The sequence below is a fragment of the Typopeltis vanoorti genome, chromosome 15, assembly GCF_054136105.1.
Source record: "Typopeltis vanoorti isolate ZY-2024b chromosome 15, IOZ_Tvanoo_1.0, whole genome shotgun sequence".
In the NCBI taxonomy this organism is placed as follows: Eukaryota; Metazoa; Arthropoda; class Arachnida; order Uropygi; family Thelyphonidae; genus Typopeltis; species Typopeltis vanoorti.
In genome coordinates, this window is record NC_143563.1 from 23,321,408 (window position 1) to 23,334,088 (window position 12,681).

General features: G+C 35.3%; 1 protein-coding gene across 2 annotated transcripts in view; it reads left to right on the forward strand.

The window, feature by feature from the left end:
* The window catches only part of Ns4 (Nucleostemin 4), a 186,507-nt gene that overhangs the window by 145,904 nt on the left and 27,922 nt on the right, over positions 1-12,681 (forward strand). For both annotated transcript variants that reach the window (XM_090404747.1, XM_090404748.1), the window contains one exon: positions 5,792-5,917. In XM_090404747.1, coding sequence (XP_090260873.1) covers positions 5,792-5,917 — 126 coding nt within the window. The remainder of the gene's footprint in view (positions 1-5,791; positions 5,918-12,681) is intronic.

A 12,681-nucleotide genomic window follows, 5' to 3' on the forward strand; every position in this document is an offset into this window, starting at 1 on the left:
CTCTTCTATCTCTGCAGGTCAGTGTCCTTCTCATTATTGCAGCAATCCTCTGTGTTACCTTCACCACCATTGCAATATGTTCCTTGAATTTCAGGTTTCTATCAATCATCAACCCCAGATGCTTTTGCAAAATCCAAAAAAATGGCAGTGTATGCCTTTCCCTCATCTACTGCTCTTGTCACTTTATTATAAAAAGCAATCATATTACTTAAGCAAGAGCACCATTTAACAAATCCATGTTGATTCTCACTGATAACATTACCCTCATCTGCCCAATGCTGTATATAGTCCCTCACTAATTTCTCCAAGACCTTAACAACTACTGATGACACACAAATTGGCCTATAATTAGACACTTCCGGTCTGCTACTGCCTTTATGCAATGGCACTATCTTACCTTCCCTTCCATTCCCATTCTTTGGGTACTTTTCCTGTAGCCAGACTTTTATTGAAAAGCCAGGTCAAAGGAACTGTCAGTTCCTTTGACAGCTCCTTTGAATGCCTGTGGTGAAATACCATCCAGTCCCACTGCATTATTGACATCCAGAGTAATCAGTATTTGGAACACACTCTCTTCCTGCATCTATAAACCTTAAACCTGCCCTACCCCTCTCTATTAAAACCTTCTCCAGGATGAAATACTCCATTATTGCACAACTTATTGCACAACTCCATTATGTCCTCTGCATCAGTCACTGTATTCCCATTTTTAATCCACAATGTCATTCTTCCACAATCATTTCTCCTCCTACTGGCCATATAGCTAAAAATTTCCCTAGGATTTTCTTTGCATCTTAGTGCCAATCTCTTCTCATATTCTAGTTTTTGCCTTCCTCACCATACTAGGCATTCTCCTGGCCTGAATCTATGTTCTTCATGCATCTGCTCTCCACTCCTCTCCTTATATCTCTTCCATAATCTAATTTTCACCTGCAGTTCCTGTTTGATATTGTTTGTCATCCACTTTACACTAAATTGTGTCTGCTTCTTCACTCGTAATATAGCTTACTATTGCTGCTAACAAATATTCCTTCACCATTTCCCAAGCACTAATCATGGCCTTCCAATTCTGCCCTCCATGGAAACTGCCCCAAGTTGATATCTAAGACTATTATAATCACCCACCTTATAATTCCACATATTTTCCCTTTTCTTTGATACTCCTGCATGTCTATTCATTTTCCATGTCAAAACCACTGGGTCACTCTCTCCAACTGGGGTTAGTGATGTCATTGTGTGACCAAAACAAATCATTCATAGAATTTTGAAAATCTGAAGAGCAGCTATTCACTTTGAGGAGTGAATAGTGTCCCATTAGGATAATTGCTAATGGCAGTGATAGCAGAGCCTGTTACTGTGCCCTGCATTGTCTTGATCTTCCATGTGAAATATCTGTGAATGGTGAATTAAATTATTTTTATTATATCATTAGAAAAAGCTTGAGAAAGTAACTGCAAAATCTCTGATAATTAATGTCACAAATTTTTTCCCACAAAGTTTTTCACACATTTCTGTGACAATAGATACTACCTCAGAGCTGACCACCATATCAGATTTGTTATGATGGATATTTCAGACTTAGTGATAAATTCAGTTGTATTTTTGATGTTGGATGGTTAATACTTCTATGAAAATTAAAAAAAATAATAATAAAATAAATAAATGTTTAATTCCATTATTGATCATATCAGCTTCTTCATTTAAAATGTGTTTAAATAAACTATTTATCAAAATGTGTTTATTCAGTAATAATAAGGAAAATTTATCATCATCAAATTCCTGCCATGTACCCTCAAGGGGTGTACAGGATATGACAGTACTACTTGAAAAATTTACATCTTACTAACTTCCTATCTACAATTTTCCTCCAAATCAGTCTGTTAATTGTCAAGACTACAACATTATCAGATCTTATATTTCTATCGTGTAAGGCACTTTGTACTGTATCAATCCACCTATATCTTGGTCTTCCTCTGGGACGTTTTGCTGCCAACCTGGCAGAGAACACTTTTTTTGCTAATCTTTCCTCGCCCATTCTGTTTAAGTGACCATACCACCTGAGATTAGCTCTACTAACACATTCCTGTATGCTGACAATGTCAAGTTCTTTCCTAATATCCTCGTTTTTTAATATGATATTGCCGTTGATGGCATCTGTTCACGCCTCTAATCTTTCTCAGGACTCTCATATCTGCGGTCTCTAGTCTTTGGTCAAGTGTTTTACTTCTGACCCAGTTCTCAGATCCATAAGTTAAGACTGGTTTGAACACTGTCTAATTTAGTGTTCCGACTAATTTCTCTCTTATTCCACATGAATTTATTCAGTTGACTTCCTACCATACTAGCGTTGTTGATTCTGTTGTCTATTTCCATATTAAATTTACCATCTTCACTAAAAAACCGTGCCTAAGTAGCTGAAATGTTTTACTTGTTTTACCATATCTATTACAACAGTTATTCAATTTAGTCAGGGAATTTTGCAGACTGGTAGCGGATTTATTTAGAAGTATAACATCGTCTGCATAAAGCAAAGAGCTGACATTAACATCTCCAATTTTGATATCATATTGAATAACAAAGGGTATAATGTGCATCCTTGTCTGACACCAGATTTAACATTAAACCTTTAATGTTAACATTTAACATTGTACTTCCTACAATTCTAACTGCTGACTTACAACTCAAATAAAGACTAAGTATTGCTTGATATAATGCCCCATTAACTGTAGTGTCTTGCTTCTCTCTTGGCACCTTGTCATATGCCTTTTCCAGATCGACAAAGCTTAAATACAGATCTTTGTTATATTCTATGATTTCTCAACTGTCGTAAAGTGAAGATCTGATCCTGACAGCCTCTAGTTGGCCTGAATCCAGCTTGTTCTTCACCAAGCTTTTCTTCCATAATTCTTCTCAACAGTTTCTCATAAATCTTACCAGGAACACTCAGTAGGGAAATACCTCTGTAATTCTCACATTCAGTTTTATTTCCCTTTTTATATATGGGTACTATGAGAGCTCTACTCCAAACATCAGGAATTTGTCCCTCTCTCCAGGCCTTGCAGTGCAGCCACTGTAAGAGACTTTTATACCACCATACTTCAGCATTTCTGGTCGAATGTCATCTACTCCTGCTGCCTTTCCACATTTCAAGCCTTTAATGACTTTTTCTACTTCAAGTATGGATATGTATTCCTGACTGTATGCCTGTTGAGTGTTTTTACCACTGTGCTATCACTGCTTGTTTGATTTAGCAATTTTTCAAAGTAATTACACCATACTTCAAAGATATCTTTTCTAGCGTTTTCATATCACCTTTATGATATCTCTCTAATTCCTTTTACAGCACTCTTTTCTCCATTTCTAAGCTTCTTCAACAACCTCCAGAATATTTTGCCAACTTCTTGATATTTATTTTCTGTGTTCTTGCCAAAGTCCTCCCATGGCTTTTGTTTAGCTAGTTTTACACAGTGTTTAGCTTTCTTACATTTGTCTCTGTATTCTGTAAGAGCACAAACTGACTTATTTTCCAGGAACTTTTGATATGCTTTCTTCTTTTCCTTCACTGACTCTTTAACCTCCTGTGTCCACCATGGAGTTCTAATTTTTCTATCCTTGCAGACAACCTCACCTCATGTCTCTCTGGCTGAATCAATCAATTTTCTTCAAGGCTTGCTACTGAATCTCCAAGGTTTGGTTCCTGTTCTGAAACTCTTTCATTTTTTCTTCAATAATCTTTGTGTATTTTAGTCTACAGTTCACATTTGAGAGCTGCTCAACTTTTATTCACTTTAAAACTTTCTTACATGTTATTCTTTTCAACATGAAATTCAATTTTATCCCGCTCAAGACTAAATAGTGATCACTTCCAATTTCAAATCCTCTGTACACTCTGGTGTCCTGCACCAGGGAGAAAACATCACTATCAACAATAACATAGTGAATGAGACTTTTCTTATTCCTCGCCTCTTCTCTCCACGTGAATTTGTGCACATTTTTATGTTGGAACATGGTGTTAGTAATAACCAGTCCATCTGAGCAGCAATCCAACAGGTATTTGCCATTATTATTAGCTTTGCTTTTCTCCAAATTTTCCCAAAATATTTTTGTGTGTCTGACAATCATTTCCTACTCTGCTGTATAGATCCCCAACAAGGAGCAATTGTTTCTTTTTCATTATGTCAGTAGCTTTCTCTAGAGCCTCAAAAAATTCCTCCACTTCTACCTTAGTAGAACCTTCTGTGGGACCATTGGCACAAATAAGTCTCATTGTTCAGTTCCCCATTCTGATATTTGCCCACATTACTCTACTTGAAACTGCTTGCCATTCAAGAAGATTAGCCTCGTATTTAGTGTTGAATACCATGGCTACTCCTTCTTTTCCTTGGTTGTCATTGCCCGAATATAACATTTTGTATTTATTGCTCAGAAAGGTCTCACCTGTTTTTGTCTTTTTTATTTCAGTCACCCCTATTAAGTCAATCTGGTACTTATCTAATTCCTCAGCTAGCTCCATTTCTTTGCTATTCAGGCTTCTTATGTTGATAGTACCGATCTTCAACTCTGGTGATATTGAGTTGGGATGTGTTTTAGGGTTTGTTAAAGTAGCTGACTTTTCCCTGTTCGCCCTGGTTTCCTGGCAAAAACAACGGGGGTCTTGTTTAACCGGGCGATGCCCCAGCTGGCATGAAATTTTGTCATGATGTACCATCATTTTGTATTTTTGTTTATGCCAATAAGAATACAATTTGGTCTGCTCCAAATTCCCAAATTGCCTGCCCATCCTCGTTCATTCACTATCCAGGTAGGTACCCAACAGGATGCACCACGAGAAAGTGAGGATTGGACATTAGGTCAGAAGCCCTGGTCGGTTCTCCCTATTTCTCTAAAGGCTATGTGAAGGTCTCCTCTTAGTTATACAGGAAAATGTATTAGTTGTAAAAATTTGAAAATTACACCTTCTAGTTTTTTGTGCACCTACAAAGAACTGATGGCTTCATAATCATCGAAAATATATAATTAGACAACAGAGTTGTCTAAATACTGAAAAACTGTTACAAAAAAAATAAATAAATCTGCTAACACATAAACATGAAGTTATGTGTTCATGTGAAGTCAGGCATGCATTAACTGGCTACAGTTAATGACAGAAGGTAATTGTTAGCAAAGTTAAAGTCTGTGATGTTAAAAAGATTTAATAAGCAATTTCCATGTGTCACGTAATATTAGTCCTTGGTTTTTATTCAGTGATCCATCTGAATGGATGACCATAACTGAATCTTTCAAGTCTGGAATAAAAATTTTCTTCCACATAAGGCATGGTTGAAACATTCCAATCAACTACATGGTTAATATTATAAGTATAATTTGCCATACCAGATCTATCTTTTCTTTAATGCTTGACATTTGCAATATGTTCCTTCTTTCTCACCTCAGATCCAATGCTTGTCTATCCTACATAGTCTAAACCACAAGAACACAGAATTCATTCTAAAAATACCCAGAGAGTATTTTTAGAATGTGTGCAAACAGTTTAAAATCAGTATAAAAGTCACTCTAAACAGTGTTTAGATAATTTTCTTATCTATTTATATATTTTTGGTGTTTATTAAGTCTTGATGAAGTCACCAGTTCTTTGTAAGTTAGCCAAACTACTAGGTAGTTTTCAAAATTTAATGACTAATAAATTTTTTTTGTTATTGCTGCACATTCTTTAGTTGTAAAACATTTTCTCTTTAAACATGTGTATATATTCACCATATTTATATTATTTATTATTATTTACCCCTCCCAGGTTGTTAGTGTTTCAAGAACTCCAGGTCATACTAAACACTTTCAGACTATATTCCTTACTCCAACAGTCAAATTGTGTGATTGTCCTGGACTTGTGTTTCCATCTTCATTGCCTAAACCAATGCAGGTAATCGATCTGTTTGAACTAAGTGTAAGATAATTCTTATTTATTGGATATACTTTGTAGCTGCATTCTATATCAAAAATTATAATTTTGTAATTAATTATTTAACATATAATATGGATAACTTTGTTTCTTTACACTTTTCTAACAATCACTTGCAGGCACAAACTTGACATTTTTGTCTGTTTGCTTACTTGAGAAAAATGGAGTAAAACCAGGTTTAAAATTGCTTGGTATCTTTAACATATATATATATATATATAGAGAGAGAGAGAGAGAGAGAGAGAGAGAGAAGAGAGAGAGAGAGAGATTGCAAATGATCACATCCACAGCAGGATTCTTATTCACCCTGTTTTTCACTAAAAACAAATAAGATTGGATCATTATGTCATTTTTATAAAATTATACATTTTATTATAATAAACATATGTGGTGAGTCTATCATATCAAACTTTAAGCTTATTCGCTTTCCTAGCATTCGCAAAACATTCAGATATCTAATCCCCACTACTGATGTACTATAAATTACAATCTGATGTGGGTGGGATTTTCATTTTAATAAGAAGGAACTACTGTACATCATATCTGAAACTGTTACAGAAGTTTCTTGAGTTGACACCAAGCATTCATGCCTTAGATTACTTTAAGCAAAACAGAAAACCACCCCATGTTTTGTTACTGTTTTGGAATTACCTGAGTGCCAAATTCCTTTAGTAAGAAATGGATCAACAGAGGTGGACCTCTCCCCCACCTTACCCTTTGAAAACTTTTCGGTTATGGAGAAAAGCCACAAAATCTCAGCTACTTAAAGAACTTCATAGCAGCAGAAGTCATTGAAGCATATCTGGTAATATGTCACCTAATGTTGAAAGATTTTCTTTGAACTAAGTATAAGATAATTCTTATTTATTGGGTATGCTTTGTAGCTGCAGTCTATATCAAAAATTATTATTTTGTAATTAACTATCTCTTTGTTTGCTTACACTTGGATGAGGATGAAACCAAGAATATAATTTCTTGGCATCTTTCATTTATGTTACTTGATGTGTCATGCTGTTCAGTCATTTATTGGAATGTTTGCAACGCCATCATGTTGGTTTGGGAGGCATGGACTCAACTTTATTTGGATCCCTTGCGACAACACTAGAAATCTTTGAAGCATATTTTTCATAATGCAGCAAGATGGGAAATACAGTAAATGACTTTTCCTGAAAGTTGAGTAAATGAATATACCGGTAAATAAAGAGAACATTCTTTGGTGGGGGTGAGTAATTGAGTGAGCATTCCCAGAGAGAGAGAGAGAGAGAGGGTGACAGGTACTGCATTCTGTAAAGATCTATACTTAAGTTTAGTAAATCTGGAAAAGCCATGACAAGGTGCTGAGAGAAAATCTGTGCAAAACGCTGCAGTTATAGTTATGCAGTTATGATGTAAATAGGACTTTATATCAAGCAAAACATTCTATATTTGAGTTGCAAGTCAGCAGTTAGAATTGAAGTATATAGGAAGATGGTTTGATGTTGAATCAGGCATGAGACAATGGTGCACATTATCTTCACTGTTAATCATCTATATGTATATAGGAAAGTGGCATTATACCTGATATAAAAATTGGATATGTTAATGTTAGCTCTTTTCTTTATGCAGATGATGTTATACACTAAATAAATTCAGTACAAGTCTGTTACAAGAAGTTATTCAGTTTAGTCAGGATTCCTTGACTAAATTGAATAACTTCTATAATAAATTTTGTATGAAAATGAGCAATAAAAAGACATGCATCCTGAACACATAGAATACATTTCAGCCATTTAGGCACAGTTTTAGTAAAGATGACAAATTAAATTTGGAAAACATACAACAGAATTAGCAAAGCTAGTATGGTGGAGGTCAACTGAATAAATATATATATATATGCAATAAAAGAGAAATGAGTCAAAAACACTAAGCCAGCTGTATATCAAACTACTTTTAATATATGGAGCTGAGAGCTGGATTAGAAATAAAACACTTGATCCTTCTTCGATTAACACGAAAAAATGCGGAATAAGTAATACTATTTATTTAATGTCATGTATTTCAGCCTGAATATTACAGGCCATTATCAGTAGCTACAATAATTAATTACAAAGTGGAATGCAAAAAATCACAAGGGATAAGTAATACTATTGATTTTAAATAGTATTACTTATTTTATTTTATTTTTTTGTGTTAATTGGAGAAACTGCTCATAGCATGGATATCTCTTAAACAACAAAACACTTGATCAAAAGTTGCTTACGATGCATATGAGCATTTTGAGAAGGATTAGGGGAGTGAACAGATAGCATCAATGGCAGTATCATATCAGAAATGAGGATATTAGGAAAGCACTTGATATTATTAGCATTCAAGAATGTGTGAGCAGAGCTAATCTAAGGTGGTATAGTCACTTAAACAGAATGGGAGAGAGAGCAAAGATTAGCAAAACAGGTGTTCTTTGTGAGGGCTGGCAGGAAAAATAACCAAAGACCAAGATTTAAGTCGATTGATACAGCAAAAAAAAAACACTTTAGAAGACAGAAATATAAGATTTGATCATATCAGAGTCTTGGCAGATAACAGATTAGTTTGCAGGAAAATTCTTGATCAGAAGTTAGTAATGATGTAACTTTTCAATGTTCCCATACTAATAATCCTGTACACCCCAACTCCCCCCCCCCGTTTTGAGTGTACATGTCAGGAATTTGATGATGACGATGCATTTGAAAAAAATAAATAAATATATACATTTCAAACATGTATGTATATATATATATATATATATATATATAAAGCTTTAGAAGAAGTGGGCCAAGTCCTTTGGATCTTTTATATTTTGTCCAAATGTCAGTATTTGGGAATTAAATTTTATATAAGAATCTTAACAAAATTAAAAATGGATGGGTGACACACTGATTCTAATAAGCACTTTTGCATTGTTGAGAAATGCATTGCTTCAAAGAATTCCTCCTAAATGGAAAATTGGTGCTGGCATTATTAAATGTTTAGTAGTTTTCATAGTACTGTTAGAAATTGCAAGTTTGTTCCATACAATATCATTACCTGAATGAGAAACTCATTGCTGTTGATACGGAAAAACATCCTATGGTAGATAAGTTTCATATTTTAGAGAATTGTTTTGTATTTTGACATGGTATAATTTATATTTCACTACTGAAAATATAGACAAACAAAGGGCACTCATCCTGCAGTTCTAATTAAGCCTCTAATCACTATCTAACCATCATTTTTAATTTGAACTGCCAAAACAGTTCAAGTTAAAAATTTCATATTTTTGAAGTGACTCAAGTCAATAACATCAACTTTACACTCAACCTTCCACACCTGTAAACAAACATATAATCAACAAATCCAAAGTCAGGCTTTGAAAGGCTGCAGAAAACGTACTTCCTGCTCACCAAGGATCACAACTTTTGCTCTTCTGTACTTTTATCTCTCTCTCATACACGCACACAACATTCCAATATTACCATTATAGCATCGCTCAAAAATAAGTCTTAGTTATTTCCTGCCTGCTCAGTCTTCTCCTTTGGCTGTCATATACTTGACAATGACAAATTACCTCTCACTATACCAAGAGCAGCTCACTTCATGTGTCCTCTTATTTTCTCCAGAAGGAAATCAGAATCCTTAATAGCTTAGATACCAACAGGTTTCCTAGTCCATATAGTATCTGTCCCTTTTCATTGTGCTTGAAATGTGCACATCAGAATTAGCACTCATCTTGTATCATTTATACAAGCTTCATATTCATGTGTCATTAACCTGATAGTATTGAAGTTAGCCAGTATTCAGCCCATTTAAAAAAAAAAAAAAAAAAAAAAAATGCGATAAATGCAAAATAGTCATAAACCAATCCAAAACTAATTTTGTAAGAGACAGATGCAGAAAGTTTGCTTGATCCCTTGTAAAAGCCATCAGATACGACTTCAGCTCACCTGCACTTCTTTGTCTCTCTCTCTCATCTAGATGGAATTGTTATAACACCTATAGATAAAACTGACTTCCTGGCATCACTCTTCCCTTCCTCCAGCTCCTGAGTTGATGACATTACATTAAAAAATAAGCAGAAGATGTATGTTAAAAAAAATTTAATATTTTAGTGTTAAATTTTTTGCTTATGAGTCAAAGGCATCTTCAGCACAGAAATGGAACAGCATCAGTACCGTCGACACGGTGTAGCATAGAGGCAGCCTGCCTCATGGCACAGCTTAATAAGGGCACTCGTTCAGCCATATTGCAGTTGGAGCTGCCGCTACGCTAACAATTCCTGTTAGATTAGCAAGTGTGGAAAGAAGTGTTTCCAAGCTTAAACTGATTAAAAATTATTTGCGAACAGCAATGACCCAAGAAAGATTGGTTGGTCTAACAGCTATATCGACAGAGGCAGATATACGGTGGAATCAAATGCCTCTCATCTCGAACAAATCGGTTCCCGAACATATTTTCCAAACCAAAAACGCACCGGTTTCAGATCAGAATCTCGGTTCCCGAACAGGCAAACCGGCAACCACGTGATCCCCCAGGCTGAGATGTACAGTGGGAGAGCGTCACTTACGCTGCAGCCGCCTCTCAATCCAGACACCTTCTCGAATTTGCAGTGCCTTTTCTTGATTTTCTTTGTGTTTTACTGTTTTTTTATTTTTTATAAATTATTATTAAATAAGCCACCATGGGACTGAAAAAAGACAGTGATAGCAGAAAAGCGAAAAGAAAAGTTGTTAGAACCATGATTGAAGTGAAACGAGAAATCTTATCCAAACATGAAAATGACATTCGTGTCTCGGATCTTGCTATGCAGTTCAATATGGTGATATCAATGATCTGTACAATACTCAAAAATAAAGAGGCTATCAAGGGAGCTGATGTAGCAAAATGAGTTAAAGTTCTTACTAAACAAAGATCTCAGGCAATTGAAGAAGTGGAAAAATTGTTGCTGATTTGGATAAACGAGAAACAGTTATATAGAGAAAAAAGAATTTTTTTATTCAGTGGATCCATGAAGTCTTTGCCCAAAATGTGAGGAAATACCTTCAAGATAAAAATTTGCCATTAAAATGCCTTCTTGTGATGAACAATGCTCCTGCTCACCCTCCAGGCTTGGAGGACGAGTTGGTGGAGGAGTTTGATTTTATCACAGTGAAGTTCCTATCCTCTAACACGACTCCTCTAATCCAGCCCATGGACCATCAGGTCATTTTGAACTTTAAGAAACTCTACACCGAAGCACTGTTTCAAAGGTGTTTTGAAGTGACCTCTGACACAGAATTAACACTCAGAGAATTTTGGAAAAATCACTTCAATAGCCTCCATTGCTTAATATTCTTCACAAAGCCTTGGTGCAAGTGACTTACAGGACCATAAACTCGGCCTGGAGGAAATTATGGCCAGACTGTGTAGCAGACAGAGACATTCAGGGCTTTGAGGCTGAGTATGTTGCAGTTGTCGATGATGTTGTGTCTCTGGGCAAAAGCATAGGCTTGGAAGTTGGCAATACTTATGTGGAGGACTACAGGAATGAGCTTGCCATGGAAGAACTGGAACACCTTCAGAAGGAGCAGCGAAAGATGGTGATTGAAGAAATGTCTTCAGAGACGGATGAAGGGAGGATTCATAGTTTGATCAAAGAAATGTGTGTGAAATGGGGTGAGGTGCAAAGTTTTGTGGAAAGAGATCACCCTTTTTCGTCTATATTTTATCTATTTATTGTGTTTATTCTTTTTATGTAAGATTTTATACATTTTCATTATTTTTGTATACGATTTTATGCATGAAGTACTGTTGTAAAGGTTTAAGTAAGCAATCATCTGGGGTTCGTGAACGAATTATTCTATTTTACATTAATTCTTATGGGAAAATGGTTTCATTTTTCAAACAAATCAGTTTCCAAACAGCCTTTAGGAACGAATTGTGTTCGAAACTGAGGTTCCACTCTAGCTTATAATTTAAATTTAGAAGAGCTTATAAACAGTTTTATTGTGCGATATCCCTGTAGAGCAAGTATTTAATTAATATTATTATATAATCATTTTGCATTAATGTTTCTCTTGTAATAAAAAGAAAATAGCAATTGGAGATTTTCTTATATTTTTGTCTTATAATCCATCAGGGGTGATATTTAATTGTTTGCCTCAGGGCACGATCTAATCTGAGGGCAGCCCTGAACAGCATAATATACAATTAACATAAAGATTTTAAACAACCCACAAGCCTACTTAAAGATGGCATGTTCAACAACCAGATTGTTCAGACTCAAGATACTAAATGTAAGATTTATGTTCCTCACAATAGAAAAGGCTAATCTTCCAGATTGTCTAAAATATGACAGGCCACAAGAACAAGGAATGTGATAGACACCTGGAAAACTAAGTGGAGAAATCTTGTCTTTTGGTGAAAGAGAGGGGGAGGGATTTTTCTGATAGGACAAAATGACACAAAGATATTTAAAAAATTTTGCACAAAAGGCAGTGGAATACAAGTAATTTCTTCTTGAGCAGAAGAGACAGGAATTCTGTAGCTGCTAAAAGCTTTATTAATAGGAACGTCACTGAAAGTATGGGCACAATGCACAAAGGTCTTAATAGTCCCAATTTTTTGACTAGAGCGAAGGTGAATATAATGACTGTGCAAGTTTTCTTCTGAAACACTGACAGTTGTAAACTGCCATCTGGTTGACAAAGAATTAGCAGATCCAAAAATGCTGTTTAGTTATTTTCTTCTTCAGG